Raw genomic sequence first — 23060 nt, 5'->3', positions numbered from 1 at the left:
GAACCCTCACACCTCCATTTGAATCAGTGAACACCAGGACCAACCAAACGTGGCCCAGATGGGATCTGGAATTGACTGTGATTAGGTCACTGTGGGTCACCATGGGTCAGTCCCCCAATCAGAACTATCACTGGTGGCTCACCCTGGGCAAACCTGGCTGTCTGGGCTGCAGCCACATGGAAGGCTGGAGTGGGATGGGTGCAGGGAAGGCTGTCTGATCCTGCATCCTTACAGCTCGGACCCAGCCAGATGCTCATGCCCCAAAGAGGTCACCTTACAGCGATCGCTGCAAGGCAGCTAAGTACATCCTCTCCTGGAGCCAAAAGAGACAGAAAGGAATGCGGGTGCTTTGAACGAGATGCTGCCATGTTTGACCCTGGAGGAGGGGAGAGAGAGCCAAAGGCCTGGGAGGCTGGGGTTAGAGGGTCCGGAAAGAGCTAAGTGAGGTTAGGATCACTATGCAGAGAGGCAGAGTGGAGCCGAAAGAGCAGAGTGGCCTAGCTTCCGTTCTCAGAAGCTTGGTCAAGGTTAGATGCCTCTGTGGAGGAGTCTCCCTCCCAACTCCCGCCAAGATGCACCGAGATGATGGGAAGGAAGGGAGGCGCCTTTCTCCGTGTCCCAAGGCTCTTCTTTGGGTCCCGCATCCTTTGTCACAGGGTAGAGCCCAGGTCCTCCACAGCCATCCTGGGGGCCTCGGTGCCTTTGCACAACCCACTCTGGACAGTGGCCTTTGGGTACAGGGAAGCAGCAGAGGCACTGCAGGTGCCGGCTTCATGCTTCAGTAACCACTTTGCCAGCTGGCCTGTGGCCCCCATGGGCCTCCGCTCAGGCATGGCTCCTGGACACGCCCTGCAGAAACAGAGCAGGAGGTCAGTGTGAGCTTTGAACATCAACAGAAGCAGGGTTGCCACAGACCCCATCGGAGACCCAAAGCCCCTGTGCTCGGGGAGGAGGCTGTGGGGCCATGACACCCGCCCTCCCGGGAGCACCGTTCCCAGCAGGCATGAGGCCTGACAGAGGAAAGGACTGGTCACAGGCTGCTGGGAGGAGAGTGGCAGGGAGCAGGCAGGAACGGTGATTTCAGGCACATTATTTAACTACACTGAGACTGTTCCGCCATCTGAAAATGAAGAAAATGCAGCTGTTTCATACAGATTTTGTTTTAATGAGAAGTAAATAGAATAAGTGTGTAAAGTGTAGGTAGGGCACCCTACACTTGTCAACAGAGTTCTGCTTGGGGGCATTTCCTGGGCGAGGTTGGTGGGAGGAGAAGGGGGTGATGCCCTGGCCAATATCGGTTTAACTATTTCAATCCTTTGCTGCAGAGAACAGGAACTCACCAACTTAAGCCACTAAGCTGTAGGACTCTGAGTAAGATGTCTAATCTGCCTGGGCCTCCCGCTCCATTATACATAAATTTAGAGTAATAGGGATTAAATAATAAGAATGTTGGGGTGGGAGCTCAGTGTGTTAAGTGTCCAACTCTTGATTTCGGCTCAGGTCACGATCTCACAGTTCGGTTCGTTAAGATCGAGCTCCGGATCGGGGCTCTGTGCTGTCAGCACAGAGCCTACTGGGCGTTCTCTCTCTCTCTCTCTCCCTCTCTCTCTCTGCCCTTCCACTGCTCACGTGCCTATGATCTCTCTCTCTCAAAACAAATAAATAGACATTTTAAAAAAAGAATGTACCATCTGGAAAAATGCAATGTTTAGCACATTGTGAATATCTGTGGTGCAAACAAGCACAAAATGTGACCAGTCCCCAGTGTAACCCCAGAATTCCCCTGGCTGGCCGCAGGGAGCTGGAGAGCCAAGGGAGGTGGAATTCAAGATGAAATGTGAGTGTGGGCCTTTCAGGGTATTTGCATATGTGGTCGAAAGCAAAATACACAGTAAAAAAAGATTCCTGCAAAGTGTATATACTTCCAGGCTGAGGAAGCAGAAGTTACTTTTTTAATAGCGATGTGGGTTTTTTTTTTTTTCACTTACAAAATTATACCTGAACATGAAAGCCAAATTCAGCTTCTAAGAACCAAACGCTGGCTTCTCTTTTGCCTGTGATCAAGTTCACCTTTGCCCAAATAATCGCTCAGAGTGATTTCTTGTAGATCTTCTCATGGTTATACCATTACAACTTTAGCTCACACTTTTATTTTAGGATTAATTTTAGACAGCGCCTTTAGACATTCAGAAGTGAAAAACAAGACAATTAGCATGCTTCCCCTATTGTCTTCTTCCTCTCTCATATGCCTTCCTGATTCATATTATATTTTTATTTTCTTCTTCTAGCCGCTGCCTTTCCAACTTTGTTCATCATATTTTTATATGTCCCTCCGGCAGTTGCCTTCATGAGTTTCATGGCATGTTCACTCCTCTATGCACTGAATTAACACAGTACTGGCTGCTATGGAAGGTAAAGAAACAGACCAGTTATTCTCCCTCTCCATTCTTCTTATTTATGCTTGTTATATAATTGTCTTCCTATTCATCGTGGTTGAAAATCTTTGTGTTCGCTAACTACAAGTCTCTGACTTGCTTTGCCGCTAGGTTGGCCCTAAAAACTCGAAAGCTAACAGACAGCATTGACAATAGTACGGTTTTATCAATCTTCACGGTAGAGTCAAGAAACGTGATTGACCCTGAGAGTAGAAAAGTACTCCTGAGTCATTAACACCTTAAAGTTAGATTATATAGAACTTCTCATTAAATAATAATGATTCAGTAAAGTATATTAAATAAAAGGTAATAAATACTCAAAATCTACTCATTTCATTACACTTTGCTCTTGTGCTGCTGTGGTTATTGTATCTGTGTGGTGGAAACACTGTATAATAATGTGCTGTGTGGTTGGTATTTTAAAACTGGCCACCGTGGGAGAATTTACACCATGGAAACTGGAAAAATACTACAAACAGGGACTTGATTTGTTATTTTACTGATTAAATTTAAGAAAGTTGTGGGGGCGGGGAGCATCCAGGTGGCTCAGTCAATTAAGCGTCCGACTTCAGCTCAGGTCATGATCTCACGGTTCGTGGGTTCAAGCCCTGCATCAGGCTCTGTGCTGACAGCTCAGAGCCTGGAGCCTGCTTCGGATTCTGTGTGTCTCTCTCTCTCTCTGTCTGCCCCTCCCCCACTTGTGCATGTGCCCTCTCATTCTCTCTCTCTCTCAAAAATAAATAAACATTAAAAAAATTTTTTTAATGGAAAGTGGTGGGGAAATTGTTAATCATGCAGATTAAATTGGGCTGTGTCTATGGTCATTACACTATGATGTACATTACATTACATTACATTATAGTCATTACATTGTGAAAAGCACAAAATTGAAGAAATATTTTTCTGGTGTTTGCAAACAAGTATCTCATTCAACATAGTCACTCAAGCCATTACACAGCTAAGGAAAGTTCTGACATAGGGAGCACGGAAGCTGAAAATGGTTTCAGCTTAATGAATATAATCTGAGAAAGAGTTTAGCAGTAAATTACATATCAGACTTAATGACCATAAATTATTGGGTAAAGCACTGTGACTCATAGGGCAACTCTATTTGTCAAATCATGGTTAACTTGAAACTCTAGGGGTGCCTGGGCGGCTCAGTTAGGTGTCCGAATCTTGATTTCAGCACAGATCACAATCTCGAGGTTTATAAGATCGAGCCTGGCGTCGGGCTCCGTGCTGACAGCTCAGAGCCTGCTTGGGATTCTCTCCCCCTCTCTCTGCCCCTCCTTTGCTCTGTCTTTCTCTCAAAATAAATAAATGAACTTAAAAACATTGAAAGGAAGTTGAGACTCTAGTTTGGCTACAGACTCAAAAGTTTAGCAAAAAGTAGTAAAAGCATCCCATAAGAATTAATTGGCTAAATGGACTCTGTAATCAAGAATCGTATGCTCTGTAGTTATGTGTAAATCATGTGCTACACATACTTTATATTGGTAAAATTTGTAATAAACTGAAATGATAGATAGACAGACAGATAGAAAGACAGGACAAACATATTTTTGAGAGCTGGTTGTTAGGCATTTACCAGAACACTGCTGTCTCACAGTCTGGCTGAACTTACCATCACATCACATTAGAGATTAGGAGAAAATGGAAAGAAAGACCCCCTCCTCCCACGCTCCAGGACCAGCATGGTCCCTGGGGGCTGCAGAACTCGTCACACAGGTCACTGGGACTTGTCCTAAGATGGGGAAGCAAATGCTGAGAAACAGCAGGGCTGACGGGGCAGGCCACTCCTCTGTGCCTTCAGCCACATTTCTAAAAAGGGACTGCTGATCTCTCTCCCTGGGCTCATGGGGCAGTCGTGAGATTCCGTAACATCATGGCTGTGCCGATGTGCCGGCCCAGGGGCAATCTTTGCCCCTTACGAGAGGTGCCACCATCCCCACCACCAATTACCAGCAGAAACTGTGGCTCACACGGCCCCCTCCCCTGGCAAGCTGCCAGCACGGAGCCGTTGCAGGGGCCGGCCTGATTCTGACGCAAGCGGAAGCAGCAGAGGGAGGCTTGGCCACTTCTGCTTTTGGCTCACGCCCACTGAGGTCTCTGCGCAGGGAGCACATTTGAATTCTCAAACCTCAGCCACAGGTTCACTTCAAGTTTTGAGGGAAAATTTAAGGGCAATTTCGTTATAGCTGATTATAGCTAGGTCCTGTGCAGAAGTACCTCTCGGTGTTTCTGGAGAGCTACAAAATGTGCAAATGATTGCTCTGACTGAGGGTGGATTTGACTATCACTCATGGGGATTGATTGTCTTTCCCATCCAGAGATTTCTTGCAGAAAACCCTAAATTATAGTATTTTATGTACCCTTCTGTGGATCTATCCTAAGGAAATAACCCAATATTCAGAAAAATATAGGTCTGCCTCAAATCCTTTTTTTAAATAATGTAATGATGTGGGAACATAAATGCAGAAGCAAAGCAAACACAGAAGGGTTCTGCTTGCGGGGCCTTTAAAATAACTTTATATACCATCATTAATATGTCATTTCAGATGTTATTCGAATGCCATGAGGAAGTGCTTGATTTAAAATGTTAAGTTAAAAGGCCAGTGAGCAGCATCACGGCTGTGAGCCTCTGCTCTGGATCCAAAAGCCTCAGTTGGAGTCCTGCTTCTGTCCCTCATTAGCTTCCTGACCCTGGGCAAGTCACTTCCCCTCCTGAGGCCTCAGCTTTCTTATCCATACAATAGGGCCGTAGCAATACCCCTCTTCGTGGGCAGTTGTGAGGAAAACAAGGAGAGGATCCATGGCACCTGGTGTACAGTGAGTCATTGACATCATCCACAACCAGCATTGTTACTGCATCTGTGGCAAAATCCATCCACCTAAAATCCTGGAGGGGAATATCACCGACTTCCCCTAGCAGCTATGGCTGGATGGAGCCACCAGGTGACGTGCCTTGTCCTCATTCCTGCCTGTCTGCTATAGGATTCTCTCTCCTCCCTACACTCTCCCTACTGCTCATCCATTCTGCACACCACTTGGCTATAGCTGTCTCCTTGCTTTTCTGATCTGTGAGCTCTTGAGTCAGGGAATCTCTCGCTCACTTCTGTGGCCCCAGCCCCAAGCACAGAACCTGGCAAATAGTAGGTGCTCAAACATTTGACCATCAGATTTTTCCAAGTTTTATTGGAGAGCGTTTCAGAGATTTACTGCTGCATAACAAGGTATAATGGTTTCAAATAGCAACGATTTGTTGCTTCTCATGATTCTGTGGGACTGGAAGCCGATGGGGCTCAGCTGGATGGTTCTCTGTGCCTCGTAGTGTGGGCTGGGGGCCGCCAGCTGTATCCACCTGGGGTCTGGAGGGGCTGGAAGGTCCAAGGGATCCGACTCACATGGCTGATACCTCGGTGGTCCTGGTGGCTTCTCTTTCCCACATGGCCTCTCATCACTCACTAGGCTGGCACAAGCCTGGAACAACATGGCGGCTGACTTCCTGAGAGCGAAAGTGATGCCGACAGACTTCTCAGGGGCTACTTGCAAATCTGCCACAGCATCACGTCCACCTCTTGATGGGAGAAGGGATGTGCATACCAGGTGAGGGGAATCTGGAAGGCCATCTTTGGAGCATCTGATACTTGATGAATAGAAATAGGAAAACGTAGGGGGGAAGTAACACCACCTTCAGCTGGTCTGGAGCAGCGTGAGCTGAAGTCTTGCTGTTTCTGTTCAGAGTGACACTGGGCCCTGGAAGAAGTGCAGCTGCAGCTGTTTCCCCAGGAGCAGCCAGCCGGGGGTGTCCCCACAGGGAGGCTGTGCTCTACTCAGTGGGGAGTGACCACAGCACTTGGCACCCTCTGGGCCCTCAGAGAAGCCTGCTCAGCTTGCTGCTCCTGATTCCCTGCGTCCCAGCACCCGGGTGCTATGCCCTGTGGGGGAGATCAAAGTGAGTAGGGCAGCCTCCATGAGCTCTGCCAGCCAGTCTCTGCTGGGCAGGAAGGTGTGACCCTGGCAGCTCATTGCCATGGAGACACAGGGACCCACGTGCCTACATGAGCACTGAGAGAAAGTGCCACGAGTCCAGGAAGGAGTGGGGTCCCTGCCTCGGGCACCATGCTTTGAGGGCCCACGATAACTCAAACATACACAACAAAAATCTGTTAAAGAACAAGTGCCTCTGTCCCTCGAGATTTACACAAAGTGCCGGCCCAGCAGGACCCACGGCCTTGACTTCAAACATCTGTTTGCTAGCGGCACCTGGGTGGCTCAGTCAGTTCCACTCTCGGTTTCAGCTCAGGTTATGAGCTCATGGTTCATGAGACCCAGCCCCGCAGTGAGCTCTGTGATAGGCTCCTCACTGACAGCATGGGAGCCTGCTTGGGCTCTCTCTCTCTCTCTCTCTCTCTCTCTGTCTCTCTCCCCACTCCCCACTTGCACATGCTCGAACCCTCTCTCTCTCACACACAAAATAAATAAATAAATAAATAAATAAATAAACAAACAAACAAACAAATAAATAAATAGAATTTGTTTGCTAGCCTAGCCCTGTCCAGAAGCCACATCTCTTGCCCTACATCCTCAAAAGAAAAAGCAAATGTCATGGGTTTGGTTTGCAGGTTCGGGCCTATCTTTTTTTTTTTAATGTTTATTTATTTTTGAGAGAGAGAGAGGGAGCATGAGAGGGAGAGGGGCAGAGAGAGTGGAGGACAGAGGATCTGACAGCAGGGAGCCTGATGCGGGGCTTGAACCCCTGAACTGTGAGATCCTGACCTGAGCCAAAATCAAGAGTCAGATGCTTAACTGACTGAGCCACCCAGGCGCTCCCTTCCTGTCACACTTTTTTGAGTATTTATAGTATAAGACTTTTGTATCTCTGTGAATTATTTTTTTTTATTGTCTTATACTGACAGTAATCTTTATCCTCATGAAGGCTCTTCCTCAGTCCATTTTCTCTTTCACTAATATCACAAAAGCGGTTTTCTTTTAGCTACTCTTTGGCCGGTGTATCATTTTCAATTCATCCGTTTCCAATGTTTCTGTGTTCTTATATTTTAGGTCTGTCTCTTGGCAAACAGCTATAATTTGATCTTTTTGTAATCCAACCTAAGTACCTCTATTTTTTCAATATATGAGCTCAATCTGTTTATATTTACTATGGTCACTGATACGTTTATACCCACTCTTTACCTTCTTTTGTATGTCTGTTTACCATGATTTTAAAGTTTTTTTCCTCCCTTTCTTCCTTCTGTTGAACGTTTTAAGTTTCTTGGGCTGTTTTGTCTTGTTTTGTCGGTCTTTATCTCCCTCTACTGGTTTGGAAGTTACACACTCTATTTCTAGTCTTGTTATTAAAATTTCAACATGTGTACTTGACTTTGAAAAGTCTAGAGCTGAGCTGTTCATTACAGCAGGGATACCGGCCACCTCTGACTACTGAACATTTGAAATGGGATCAATAAACAATTAAATTTTTCATGTTGATGAATGTTCATCTTAATTTTAAAACTGATACACAATCCAGTTGTTGGCAAGTTTTTCCTATGTTTGGAACAATTTGGATAGGCAAATTGTCTTTTTCAACTCTAAATTTTGTGAAATCTAAATAGATCAAGATTTTCTAATGGAAATTTAGCATCCAAAATGAGATGCAGTATAAGTGTTAAAATACACACCAGATTTGGAAGACTTTGTACAGAAAGAGTATAAAAGTTTTCAAAAATAGGATGTTGATCTCATGTTGAAGTGACAGTTGACCTTTGAACAACACGGGTTTCTTGATAAATACAATACAGTATTGTAAACGTATTTTCTCTTCTTTATGATTTTCGTAATAACATTTTCTTTTTTCTAGCTTCCTTTATTGTAAGAATAAAGTATATAAGATACATAGCACACACAATATGTGCTGATCGACTGCTTATGTAAACAGTAAGGCTTTCAATCCACAATAGGCTATTAGTAGTGACATTTGTAGGAGTCGAAAGCAGATTTTTGACTGTGGGAGGCATCAGCACCCTGAACTCCCCCACTTGTTCAAGGGTCAAATGTATAATATTTTGCCTATATTGTATTAAACAAACTATATTACTAAACTATTTCCTGTCCCCCTTTTCAACATAACTACTAGAAAAATTTTAACTGCATGTGTGGCTCGCATGATATCTCTATGGGACGTGCTCATCTAGAGTTACAGCCCCAGGTACCCAGGAGTCTGGAGCTTCTAATTCTCCCCCATTCTTCTCTTCCATGCGATTATATTCCGTATTAGATATTGCATCATATGCAATACCCACTCCACCGTGTTCTTCACACCCCTGCCTTAATTCATTTGTTTTATATACGATGATAATTTAGGTTTACCAAAATGTCTGCCCATTTCTTCGCCCACCTGTACACCTGACACTCAGGCCTTCTTTGCAGCTCAGCTTTCTATACGGCTTCCAGAGGCCATGCTGAAGGCTGCATTGACTCTCTCAGTGTCATTAGTGATAGCAAGGACCCAGGCCCAGGCAGAGCCCCACCGGCCACAAGTACAAGGACCTCCATGCCTCTGTTGGAGTACAGCTGCTCCACTGTGGCCTCTTCCACCCCAGCAGGAGTGGCGGGGGGGGGGGGAGGAGCTGCGGAAGGCGGGGGCCGGCGAGCTGCAGACAGGCGAGCAGGCTTCCACACCCCACCAGCCTCTCTGTGGCTGGTCACCATGCTCACACTTGCCTCTGACTCAGAGAGGGACTTCGGAGGAGCAGGACCTTGCCCATTCCTCTCATCCTCTCCTAGAATGTATATCTGACTGTCTTGGCCACACTCTCTGGAGAGATAAGGGGCCTTAAGGCCTCTGCTATGTGAGCGCTACCTGACCAGGGTCATGGTCAAAGCATCTTCCTCTCCCCTAAGGTCTTAGGGAGCCATTCCCCAGGGCCTGTACCATTCATTTCAGCCCAGTAGGCCAGGTCCTGGACCATTGGGAAGTAAGTGAGGCATTCATTGCCTCCTTCAAATTTGCACCTTGGCTGCCTCACTAGCCTCACCCTTGTCCCAGCAACCAATTCCCCAGAAGTATGTGTTTCCCATGGGTACTATACAAGTGATTCCTTTGAGCCCCCTGAGGTCTACAGAGCCCCTCCTCAGAAGGACTTCCTCAGCAATGGCAGTGATCTGCTGGAAAGCGCAAGTACTCACACACACACACACACACACACACACACACACACACACACCATAAGTAGTGTGCTGAGAGCACCATCGTGTGGCCACAATTTCCAATTACAGTCAGGAGATATACATATATATATATATATATACACACATATATATACATATACACACAAAATTAGTTTAGCATTTCTTCTATTCAGTAATGGGAAGTCCTCTTCAGAAGGAGGAAACAATCCTCTGATTCCATCATCAAATTAAATATTTGTGTACCTAAAATAATATGTATCTTTCCAATGTTCATAACTTCTAACAACTAGGAAAACGAAACTTTGCTATGTTAAAAACAAGCCAAAAGTCCCCTAAGAATTCTTAATATAATGTGACCTACAGTGTGGTTCTGGCTGAATTTGCGACCGCTGGGGTTCAACAGCTCATTGATAAGAGGCCTCCAAAGGATGATTGTGGCCACCATGATTTCCGGGGGCTTCCCTTACACAGGACTCTAACTTCACAGAAGCCAGCCAGTTCACTTATGGTGACAGGTTCCTGGCTAGGACTGAGGGTTCCCACTCAGTTCCCTGGGAGGCCCCAGAAAAGGCCCAAGAGGCAGCCATGGTACAGCTTCTGGCTCCCACAGAGACCCTGTACACGAGAGCCCAACATAAACATTAAAGACACACACATTCTCTTGCTGTCAATTCCATTTTAAGCACAAATGGAAACTCGGGCCCTGAGATCACCTAGGAATGTTTGATCATACGGTAACCACCCCACCTTATAAAAACGGCTTCGTTTTTAATATGTCATGTAAATTAAAGTGCAGGATTTATAAAAATGGGCAGGAGACCCAGTTTGAGAACAAAACACTGCCCTACTAATGCTGCGTCTGATGATGGAGGTAACAGGCGCTTCCTGGTCTCCCGTTAAGTGTAGCTGCATCACCGCCATTAGGACAGGTCCAGAGCACTTAGCTACCTTCTTTGCCCTCACTCAATCCCCACTGCCGTCATGGGGGATGGGTCTCAGAGAGGCAGCGAAACTTACCAGTGACCCAGCTAAGAGGCGTCCAGGCAGGAGTCAAAGCCACCTTTGCTCGACTCCAGTGCTGTCGCTCCTCCCATTGCAGCCCCCACGCCTCCTCCAGCAAGCCTGGATGGAGGCAATAGCCTTCCGCAGTGCATGCCTGAAGGAGGCCTAGAACGCTGCTTTCCAGTTGCATCCACGGTAGCAGTGGGGACTGACAGGCTCTAAGAACAGCACACTACACCTCGCTTCTCACGAGCCCTGAGCTCTGGCCTTGCAACAGGGTGTGTGCCTCCTCGCCTCTGCCAGCAACCACTCTCCACCACTGCCCACCCTGCCCCACTCCCAGGGGCCTCCAAGGGCAGTGTTTTTAGGGTAGAGGATGGGCCTGCCTCTGCCATCACCACTTCCCTGAGACTGGACTGTCGGAGACTCTCACCCCAGCCCCAGCTCTGCCCAGATGTCAAATCAGACTTTTGAAGGGTACCAGTCGATGGCCAGCCACCCTGCTTTGGTCAGGGAGACCAAGAGCAAAGGGCCACACTGAGTCCAGGGGAGGGGGACGCCGGCCCAGCCTCAGAGAAAGGAACTGCCCACCAGAGCCCCACTGGGAGGCCAGGTCACTAAAGGCTACCTTCCTATTTCTCCCCTTGGCCTTGGCTTTCAAAAGATGTTTAATCAGCTGGCCTTGGTTTCAAATCTCAGCAATGCCATTTATAATCTGTCCCCTTAGAAAATTCACTGAACCTTTCCGACCTCAGTTTCCCAATGCACGATGTAGGGAGATTTAAGCCATGCTGGTTTCTTGGAAAGTGGCTCAGATTCCCCCACCCCCATCCCCCCACCCCCTCCTTACCCTCTCCCACAACCTGAGGGCTCCTACCCTGCGAATGACCTCCAGCCCCACAGCCCCACCTTCCTGCCCATACTGAAGACACAAGACTGGCCAGCTGTGCAGAATTCGGGAAGACTCCGTGTGGAAATCCCCAGGAAATCTACACACCCTACCACACCCTACCTACAAGTGACCCCAGAGAAGGTGAGGGGGAGCCACTGAGAGGCTCCCCCCACCCCCCCCCCGCGAGTGAGGCCATAGGCCCCAGGAATGTGAGGCTGTGCCTGCTGGTGCCCGCCAGGGGGCGCGCTGCACCAAGTCGAACTCCTGGCGGGCGTGCACTCCTAGGCCGGCCTGCCGCAGCCCCTCCTGGCAGAGGTGAGCCTGGCGGGGCAAGACTTCCTCAGGCGGGGCAGCCGCAGGCTCTTACCAGGCCAAGGACCGCCAGCAACGCAGCGTCCCCAGAGGCACCGAGGAGCCAGGGAGCCTGCATCTGACTGATGATGTTGGGCCGGGACAGCTTCCTCCTGGTCCTGCCCGCCTCCCCTGCCCGCTCGTCACATGGGGGGGCCCGGGGGCAGGGCCAAGGCCACGGCCATGGCCACAGGGTGAGCAGCGGGGGCAGGGAGCCCGAGCGCTCCCTCCAGGCGGTGCCAGAGGAAGGATCCCAAGCAGGCGCCAGGGCGGCGGAGACGGAGGTGTCCGGCCCGGGTCCCAGGTGAGCAGACCCCAGCCGGCAGCACCCAGGCAGCTTTCCTGGACGTCTGCCTGCCTGGGCCCGGATGCCCGCCGGGTGGTGGGTGCTCGTTCTCACGGCTCACATGCAGGCGCAGCCCCAGGCTGCCGGGGATGAGCGAGGGGCCACAAGGTGAACGTGTGCCCAGGCCAGTGCAGGACAGCGGGGCCATTCGGCCGCCCTAGAGGATGGGGGAGCAGCGAGGGCCCGAGCGCCGTGGGTCTGAATGTCCCATCTCCACCACGTTCAATTGCGATGGGGTGACTCACAAGTCCACCTCGGCGTACTGTCAGGTTCATGTATCTGCTCCACAGTCGGCGCCTACTGAGTGCCGGTTGTCGTTATTTATAACGTTTGCCGGTCGGGGCATGCCCCGTGCAGGGCATCCTGGCCTGAGTCCAGGAGGACCCGGTGCTCCCAGCACCTTCTCCCACAATGAGCCGGTTGGCCGTGTGGCCGGAACCAACCAAACTGTTCCTGGCTGAGTCATCCCCCGGCTCCCCTGGACTGCCTTGTGCTGTGCTGCTCAGCAAGGGGGTGGGGTGGGGGCAGTGCCCCAGCTGTACTGAGCTTACCTGGGATGTGGCCTGCCCTTGAACATGCTGCCAAGAATGATGGGTGAGGGGAAGGAAAGGACTAGCTGGGTACTTGGAGAGCAGTTCTCCTGTCCCCTCTGCCCCTGAGATTGCTTCCCCTCTCCCCGAGGCTGGCAGGCAAGGCCCACCTCATCGGCCCTTCCACCCGTGTTTCCCCCAAAGCAATCGCCCACGCCCTGGAACCTTGGCATCCTCACTGCAGGCTGAGGTCTGCGAAGGTCACTCCCCTAACCAGAGCCCTCCTGGTATAATCATGCCCCCCACCCAACACACACACACACCCCTGATGTAGATAGGGGCCAGTGAGGGGAGAGACCTGCTCAGGGCACATGGCACAGCCAGGACAGAGGCTTAGCACACTGGAGGGCCTCTTTGCTCTGTGATAGCAGAGCTGAGATTGGGTCCTACATCTGGCCAGGAGAAAGGTAGGGGCGAGAAAGAAAGTAAGGGTGATCAGCATGTTCAAGGGGAAGGACTAACATTTTACTCACCCTCTCTCTCTTTCTCTGCCCCCCACCCCTCACACACACACACACACACACACACATACATGAGGTCAGTCTCATCTATTCTATCCCTCAGCAATCTGCAGTAGTCACTGTATTTGGAGCCCCTCTCCCCACATTGGTCACAGTGCCCTGGCATGTATTCTAGCATCTGTCCCTTTCCTATACCAGCCCAGGTACCTTGTGAAAGCCAAGTCCACCCAGCTCCTGGGATGAGACCAGGTTGGTTTAGCCAATATGTACATCTCATTCCCCAGCCATGGGGACTAATTCAAGGATGAATTTGATTGCCCAGTCAAGGCCATGAGGCAAGAGATGTTTGGGAAAGCAGGGAAGGGAAGCTTCCCAGCATTTCAAAGAGAGACACCAAAAGGTATGTTCTCTCTTCCTGTTAGACATGAAGGAGAAAATATTAGCTCCTAAAGCTGGTACCCAGCGTTTTTAATAATTAGGAAACTTTGGTGTTTCCTAATTGGTGTGGATGAAACAGATACCCCAGGAAACAAACAGGGGAACTTGAGGGTGGGAGGGAACCGGACTTGGTTGACATTATCAAGCTGCTGGATCCAACCAGGCCTGAAGTCCATGTTATAAGGGCTTTCCCACTAAAGGAGCCAATAAATCTGCCCTTAGGTTTTAAGCCAATTTTAATTGTTGTTTTTGTTTCCAACGACTGCAAGTTTCTTACTTGATTATTTTCTTTTGACCAAAGATAATAATGGATACTCAGAAGGTATAAATATAAGGTTGCCAGATAAAATATGGGACACTCCATTAAATCTGAATTTCAGACCAACAATGAATACCTTTAATACTATAAAAGTAGATATTATGTCCCATGCAATTTTTGGAACCTACTTACACTAAAAATATAACTGGGCATTCTGTATTTTTATTTGCTAAATCTGGTAACCCTATTTCAGTAGCATGTCCAAATTCATACTACTAGAAAAAGAAAAAACCTGGACACAGACCCAGAGTTTTTAATTCTAAAGCCCCTATTACACCAGGTCATGCAAAGGGCTTCTTCCTGTCACTCTTCATTCCCCTCTGTCACCCTCCCAGTCCTGTGTGCTAAAAGAACACAAAGAAATGTCACTCTGGGTCCCTGAGGGTCTCCGGGGTGGGTCCCAGCTCCAGAGTTCTCTGCTTGCCACTCTGCTCCTGTAGCTCCTTGGCTGGGCTCCACCCCAGCCTCGGGTTTGGGGCTTTGCTGCTCTCTTCAAGCAGTGTGGCTTCGTGGCTGCCAGCTGCTCCCGGTCCCTCCTCACAGGCACCACTTGGCATTTCCTCTGTACGGTCCCTATGCTCCCCTTAGAGAATGACAGCAGCTGGAACTCTCCGCAGATGGCCACGACTGGAGCATGATGGCACTGTCCTGATGCAGCCTACTGACAGTGCTATCTGGCAGCCCACAGCCCTGCCTCCACCTCCTGTGTCCGTGATGGCCCGACTCCCTGCTTTCTGGCATCCTGCGGGTGGAAGGGATCTGCCCACAATGAATGCGGGCCACGCTTGTTTTATCTGCATGACAGGGACTGGTTCTGTGATCACAAACACGATACAAGCGCAACCCTGCAGAGGCAGGAGAGCAAAGGAGACAAGAAGGGGATTAGGAAGAACATTCTGGTAGCTGTCCTTCTAGGGGTTGCTCCTCGCCCCTGTAAACTCCATATGTATTTCATTTTATTTTTTTATTTTTTAAAATTGGCATCCAAATTAGTTGGCATATAGTGCAATAATGATTTCAGGAGTAGATTCCTAGTGCCCCTTGCCCATGTAGCCCATCCCCCTCCCACAACCCCTCCAGCAACCCTCATAAATATGGAGAATAAACTCCGTATGTATGTAAATGGGATCACAACGCCCCTTGGAACTGCCTTTCCCTGAGATGGCCAAGACCACTGTGTCAGTGATGTAGATGGCTGCCTGAATGTCACTTGGCTGTTTTGTAATTGGGATTTTCTTTTCGATTTTCCACAAACATAAACCATGCAGTGAAGCTGCTGAACAAGAACTGAACAAAAGCACAGAGCTGAGGATCTGCCACTGGGTGCTTTGGGGGTTTGTCTCTCCGACTGGGCACGAGGACCACGTCCTCAGTCTCCCCACGAACAGGACTGTGGTGCGCACCAGATGAGAGCCACACTGCGTACCTGCAGGTTGCTGTTTGTAGCATTTTCTAGGCTGCGTGAAAAAACACAGCTCCTTTTGAATCCAGGTCAGCTGATGGAAAAGATCGAGCAAAGCATCTGACGTGTGAAGGGCTTTGCTATTTTACTGCCATCATCTTGTTGATGCTCCGCTTGCCCTGAGGGGTAGTTGTCATTATTGTTCCCATTTTACAGACTTGAGGAACTAACACCCACAGGGTCCCGTGACTTGCCCAAGGCCATTCCAAGATCCCTGGGTACACTCATATTTAAGGGACTAATTCCTCACAGCAAGGGTTCTTGTTTGAAATCCAAGAAAACACCAGATAAAGGGCATTCTAAATATATTTCTTTTCTATAGATGCTGATCTCCTGTTACTGGAAAACAGGAATTAGCTTGTCTGCTTGAGGATGTGGTTGGTTCTTTATAAAAAGGATATACAAGAAATTTGCACATAGACTGCCAGCTTCATTATGCTGCCGACAGCTTCCAGCAAAAGAACATTTGCAGCCAGATATTTCGGTAAGAATTTTATTCTATTCTATGTGGAGTATGATTACCTTTGCTCTGGGCTTCATGTTTGAGAGATAGGGGTCACTTGAGGCTGAGAGATGGGGTCACTCAAGGAGCTGTCTTGGCCTCATGGGCTGCAAGTATCTAGGAGCATCTGTGGTCGAGGGTTGGACACCGGCTGATGGCACAGCCCTCACCCCTGAACTTGGAAGCTGTTCTGTGTCTGCCTGAAACACAGAGCCTTCAACATGACCATGATTGTTGGAGGGATTTGACTCCAGTGACTCAAAGCTCTGTTGACATTCAGAATCTGTAAGGACCACGGTGCCCAAAGACGGAGGGGGCAAGAGGCAGGTCCTTCACAGGGAAAGCTGTGCATCCTGCTTGGAAGCCATCCAGCCAAGCAGTTAATTCAGAAACGATGAGATGGTTCAGTAGCCCCCATTAAAGTGGCAGGAGGTGACTTAGGCCAAGTGAAACAACCCTTGGGGGTGGGTCACATGCAGGTGCTGTGTGGGTGGTCGTGCAGATGCTTCTTGGGGGGATCACACGGGTGCTGGTTGGGTCGCTGTGCGATCGTGTTCCATGTTCTCTGGACCTGGACACCTTCATCAGATGGTGCTTGAAATCCCAGATACTAGAGGCAGAAATGCAGACAGTGGTCTTCAACCTTGCTGTACGTTAGACTCATGAAGGAGCTTTTAAAAATCCACAGGTATTTTTAAATACTCGGAGATTGGTCTGGAGTGGGTTCCAGACATCAGCGTATTTTTTAATTCCCAGGTGAAACTCATAAGCAGCCAGGGCCAAGGAACCACCAGACCGAAGCTTGGGAGGCCTCAGACCGTACACAGCGGCCCTTGCTGGGGTCTGAGTAGATATTTGTAAGGATGAGGAGTCGAGCTCTGTGGTCACAAAGCCAGGTCGCCTGGATCTGACTCTGGGCTGGACACGTGCTACGGGACACTTCTCATAATGTTTAACATCCTGCATCTGTCTCCCTTTCTACAATAGGGGTGGGAAACAGCTGAAATTAGCCCTTCATTCTGTTTGGTTCTAACGCATTAGGGGGCTGTAAAATCTCCAGGTATTTTCCTCTCAGCTGGGTTTATAGCATCATCTGATTAGAAAGGAAAAGTCACTTGCTTTTGTGGAAGGTTCTGGCCACCAGATTTTCACAGCATAGCAGATATGCACCCCCCAGCTTCAGAGTAGAGATGATAATTCTTTGGGGGGAAAAAATGAGATATTGCACGAGATACCTGAATTTAAAGAAGCTGATGGAACTAAATTTTTAATGGCAGTGAAATTCACACAACAAAATTAACCATTTTAAACCGAACAGTTAATTCAGTGGTGATTCACACATTCACAACGTTGTGCAGCTTTCACCTCTCTCCAGTTCCAAAGCATTTTCACCACCCAAAAAGAAAACCCCATACCGGCTAAGCAGAGGCTCCCCACCTCCCCCAGCCCTGGCAACCATTGATCCGCTCTCTATCTCTAGGACTTCCCAATTCTGGATATTTCATATAAATGCAATCATAGAACATGTGTCCTTTTGTGTCTAGAGTGATGTTTTTGAGATGGATCACATGGGAACACATATCAGTACTTCATTCCTTTAGACTTAATTTTAAAATCATTATGTGGCCACCAACAGCTCGGCAGCTTTGTAAAAAACGGGCCAGCCATGCTGTTCCGTAGAAGCCTTCTGAAAAAGAGGAAAGTTGGGCAGTACAGAGGAAGCAGTGTCTTCTCATCCTTGGTCTCTCTGGGTCCACCCTTCTGTCTCTCTCCCTTTCTGTTTCTCTTTCTGTCTCTCTCTGTCTCTCTGTCTCTCTCTCTGACTCTCCCCCTTCTCTCTCCTCTCTCTCTCACCATAGATTCTGGAGGAGCCCATTTGGGAGCAGGAGCTTGCTTTTAACTGAAATTAAATTGGGAGACTGGGGGGCAAATGGAAGATCCTTTGGGGTAAAGTTGTGCTGCTGTACATTTCTTCACTCTGCCCAGAGTTTTGTCAGGTCAAGGACCTGCCATATACCAGGAAACCAGAGGCCAGCCAGTACGTTGGTCTCCCACTTGGGGAGACCTGTCACCCAGCCATAAGTACCGCCCTCGGTTCCGCCACTTGTGTTTCCTGTGACATGACCCTGCCCGTTCTCACCACCTGCAGCCTCTTTGCTCCCCAGCTTCCCACACTGCTGCCCACTGGTCTGCCCAGTTCTGTCCCACAGACTGCTGGATTCCCCCAGTTAGCTGACCCCCCCCTGGTTCCTCCCCATGGCGGGTCCAAATCACGGTGGGCAGAAAGATGATAACCTCTGCCCATGCTGAGCCAGAGAGTCCAGAAGGAAAGGGAAGGCTGCTCTGAGTCTGGTCATCCCTTCAGGATCCCAGCTCCTTGGCCCACAAGCTAACCTTCAGGACCAAGATCAGGGAGCAGCTTAGACTGGCCATCCTCCATCACAACCCTCTCCAGCGTCCTCCCAACTCGGGCTTTGCTCACTTGGTCTTTCTCTGAAACATCTCCTCTCCCCTCCCTGCTGTGGATGGCGGGGATGTGAGGAAACCACAAGAACCCAGATGGGGAGGCAAGAGTGTGCACTGGGAGAATAGGAGACTCAGAGAGAGGGGAACTGAAATCATAGGGAGGGAAGCAGTGGAGGAGAGATAGCTTCATACTATGTCAGACTCTTTTTCATGGGCCAGAGGGAGCTATTGAAGGTTGTAAGCGTAGGACTCTTTGGATCAGAATTATAGGACACTTGAAATGTACAATATTATATGTCACTATACTTGCAATTTCAAAAACAAAGAAAAATAGATCAGATCTGTGGTTACTGGAGGTGGGGCCGGTGGGGGGAGGGTAATTGGGAGAAAGTGGTCAAAACGTACAAATTTCCAGTTATAAGATAAACAGGTAGTAAACAAGAGGGCTGGAATGTACAATGTGGTGACTGTAGTGATATATTTAGAAGTTAAGAGAGTAGAGCCTAAGAGTTATCATCATAAGGAATGATTTTCTCTTTTTGTAGCTGTATGAGATGGTGGGTGTTAACTAAACGGCAGTGATCATTTCACAATAGATGTAAATCAAACTGTTTTGTTGTACACCTTAAGCCCATACAGTGCTGGGTGCCAATTATATCCCAATAAAACAGGAGAAGAAGAATTATTTATAGGAAGACTGATGTGGCAGCAGGGTATGAAGTCAGCTGTCACCTAGATTCTTACAAAGATGTCCTTACTGGTCTTCCTGACCATGGAAACCCATCCGTCTCTTCTTAAAATTTGTTTTTTAATGTTTATTTGTTTTTGATAGACAGAGAGAGACAGAGTTGAGCGGGGAAGGGGCGGAGAGAGAGGGAGACGCAGAATCCAAAGCAACCTCCAGGCTCTGAGCTGTCAGCACAGAGCCCGATGCGGGGCTCAAACTTACAGACCATGAGATCATGACCTGAGCCGAAGTTGGACGCTCAACCCACTGAGCCACCCAGGCGCCCACATCCATCTCTTCTTAATACTGCAGCTGGAATGGGGCTCTTAAAAGCCTAAATCTGATGAGTGTCACTCGCTGAGCTCATCCCAGTGGATTCCTGTGTCAGCACTCCATCTGACTCACCATTACCCATCACTTCATCTCCCATGTCCCCCACTTGCTAGGCACCAGCAATACTGGCTTCCTTGCTACTCCTCAGATGTGCCAGGTTTTTGCGTGTGCTCTGCCCTCTCTCTGAAGTGCCCCTCCCCCCAGACATCCATGTGACTCACACACTGACCTCCTTCAGACTTTGACCCAAATGCCATCTTCTTTCAAGGCTTCAACTGACCACCTGTCTGTGTCCCGATAGGATAGGATATTCAGTAACTGAGTCATGGGTCGCCTGACCATCACAGTGACTCAAAGATCCAGGCTGATGAGACAATGATCTCACGTGGTGCAGGTGGCCAATCCAGGGGGTAAAGGGAGCGACTGAGCTCTAGAAAAGTCTCAGGCCAGCAATAAAATCCTTGGTCTGGAAGTCCTGCATGCCACACTCATTGTCAACTCATTGTCCAACTACCCATAAAGAGTTCCAGGAAATATAGTACTACGACGTACCTAGAAGGGCTAATGGGCAGTATTTGCCTAACGGCAGTAATGACCGCACTACTTGCCACCCACCCCGACATTCCTCTCCTTCTTACCTGCATTATTTTTCTTCACATCATTTGTTACTATCTCATATGTTTGTGCATTTAACAGCGTTATGGAGGGGTAGGTTGCATAGGATAAAATTCACCCATTCTAAGTATACAATTCAATGATTTTTAGTATATTTGTGGAGTTGTACAATCATCACCATGACCGAATTTTGGGACATCTCTGTCACCCAAAAAAGTTCCCTTGGGCACATTTGCAAATAATCCTTACTCCTGCCCCAGCCCAAGGGAACCATTGCTCTGCCTTTTGTCTTTATAAATTTGCCTTTTTGAGACACTTTATGGAAATGGAATTCTATATTATGTGGTCTTCTGCATGAGGATTCCTTCACTTAGCATAAGGTTTTTGAGGTTCATTCATGTTCTTGTGTGTATCAGTGGTTTGTTCCTTCTTAGCTGAACGATACTCTGATTGTGTGGATGTACATTATTTGATTTATTGTTTGATGGCCTAGTGTAATGGCCTGTCCTGAAGAAAGTTCCATGTTACTTGAAAATAATGTACATTCCGCACCCATTGTAAAGGGTGTCCTATACATGGCAACGAGGTCACATGGGTCGATCATGTCATTCCAGCCTTCAATCTCATTGCTGATGTCGTGTCTAGTTGTTCTCTCAGTTATTGAGACTGGGATATGGAAATCTCCAGCTCTTGTTATTCAACTGTCTGCCGTCAGTGTTTGCCTCATGTATTTTGAGGCTCTCTCAAGCGTGTATATATTTATAATTGTTACAGCTGCCTCGTGGCCTTGGTTGGACAACCAGTCCATCTCTGCACTTGTCTCTCCTTGCTCCTCACCCCTCACACTCGCTCACGGTGAGGAGGAAAGGCAGGTATGTTAGTTTGCTCTAGCTGCCATAACAAAGTACCACAGGCTGAGTGGCTTAAACGACAGAAACTTATTTTCTCATCATTATGTACACTAGAAATCTAAGATCAAGGTGTTGGCGAGGTTAGTTCCTTCTGGGGCCTCTCTCCTTAGCTTGCAGATGTCTGTCTCTGTCCTAATTTCTTCTAACCAGTTATGTTGGATTAGAACCCAATCTAATGACTTCATTTCAACTTAAACCCCTCCTTAAAGACCCTATCTCCAAATACAGTCACATTCTGAGGTGCTAGGGGTTAGGAATTCAGTATATGAACTTGGGGTGGGGATGGTGGATACAGTTTATCCTATAACATCAGGAAAGAGCCCTCTTGTTGTCCTGGGCTGCAAGCTGGCAACCCTGAGGCCTCTGTGCCCCAGGAACAAGGAGGCTGGAGAGAGAGGCTGGGCAAAACCCCTGGCGAACGTCTAGACAGAAGCTTTGCCAGACACACTGCCCGCTGGGGAGCCAAGCGGAAGCCCACACTTACCCACCCCCAGCAGCAGAACCAAGTAGGGGCTGAGTCAGAGGCTTTCCTTAGGGAGCCATTTTCTTCAGATGATTTCTGTTTCTGCACATCTGGGAGAAGTGATCTGACCCTGAGAATGATTGCAAACTAGCAAACCGCACAGAGGGCTCTCGGCCTTTCTGCACTCTGCGGCTCCTCCTCCCCTCCAGTCTCCTTTAATGCTGCCCAGCTTTGTGGAGGCAGAGCAGCGCCCCCTGTTGTCCAGTTAAGGAAGCTGAGGCTCAGGAAGTCCCTTGACTTCCAAAGGCACACAGCCAGTGAATGGCAGAGGCTGGACTCAACCCAGACCTGAGCTGACCCGTCTATAGTGTTCATTCATAGCTGCACCTCTACCTTTAGGGACATTGACCACACCCTTGGCCACAGCCATCAAATCCCCTGCCTGAATTTGGAATGTGCCCATCCAGCTCTCTGCACTGGGTTAGTGGTGCAAACTGGCTTCTCTCAACATGTTAGGTGGCTGGCTGTACTGCTTGCCAGATAGACCCTAGACGCAAGGATAGGAGAAAGCTGCATCCTGGTGACTTGGGAGGAAGGTGAAGATGAACATGGCTTTGACTTTCCCATGGCTTTGACTTTCAGAGAGCTGCCCTAAATGCCATCTCACAGTCAGGGCATCCTGAAACCAGCTTTGCCCAGTGTTCAGTTAACAAATGGTCTTTCCTCTTCTACCCAGATCTCTGCTCCCTCCTCCTTTTAGCCCCATGTCATGATCCAGTTCCGGCTAACTTACCAGTACACAGGGAAAATCAACCCTCCCACCTTGCTGCTGACATCATTTTCCCAATTTGGAAAAGATAAGACTAGTCCTTAGAGAAAGCCAGGCATGGATGTAGATCCTAGGTCCACCACTTACTCTGTGAGCTTATTCAGGTTATATGATCTCTTCATTTGGGTTCCTCACTATAAAAGGGAGATCATGGTAGGCCATATCACAGAACTGTGATCCTTTATAAGGATCCTTTATAAGGATTACACACCTAATAAAATAAATAAATACTTAAATAAATACATAAATACATACATACATACATAACAGATTTCAAAGAAGGGCACATGGTAATTCCTGAAAGAATAAGAATTCCTGTCCAGACAAACCATTGGATTCTGTTGTTAATCTCTGGCTCTGAGCTGTTGCCTTTGGTAATTTTTTGAAAAGAAAGCAGAATGACCAGCTTGTGCCTGATGGAGACTCTGTGTAGGGGCACAAGGACCCCATACTTGGAGTCAGGCACCCCCATTTTATTTCTCCAGCATTCAGGGAATGCAAATCCAATACCAGTCAACTGAGGATCCCAGAGAAAGTCAGACTGTCACAGAGATGAAAGCTCGCTGGGGCCATTAAAGGTGACAAGTCTGGGAAGTTCACTCACGGGATCTCTAATGAAGGGTTGGTAATTCATTTGGCCACTCAGCACTCAATCATTGTGCCAGGCACTGTTCTAGGCACTGGGGATACAGCTGGTAACAAAACCGATAAAAATGCCCACTTCCTG

The 23060-nt window shown here is 48.4% G+C and overlaps 1 protein-coding gene across 5 annotated transcripts in view; it reads left to right on the top strand.

Moving 5' to 3' along the window:
• The first annotated feature begins 11865 nt into the window (after positions 1–11865).
• Positions 11866–23060, top strand: part of ARHGAP22 (Rho GTPase activating protein 22) — a 174292-nt gene continuing 163097 nt past the window's right edge. The window contains exons 1-2 of one of the 5 annotated variants that reach the window (XM_027062522.2): positions 11866–12175; positions 15810–15971. In XM_027062522.2, coding sequence (XP_026918323.1) covers positions 15923–15971 — 49 coding nt within the window. In that variant the 5' untranslated portion in view covers positions 11866–12175; positions 15810–15922. Of the gene's footprint in view, positions 12176–15770; positions 15972–23060 lie in introns of those variants that run through there. The other 4 variants (XM_027062521.2, XM_027062517.2, XM_027062520.2 and 1 more) reach the window with 4 other exon arrangements.

Source organism: Acinonyx jubatus, chromosome D2, assembly GCF_027475565.1.
Source record: "Acinonyx jubatus isolate Ajub_Pintada_27869175 chromosome D2, VMU_Ajub_asm_v1.0, whole genome shotgun sequence".
Lineage (NCBI taxonomy): Eukaryota > Metazoa > Chordata > Mammalia > Carnivora > Felidae > Acinonyx > Acinonyx jubatus.
This window is presented reverse-complemented; position numbering and strand designations above follow the sequence as displayed.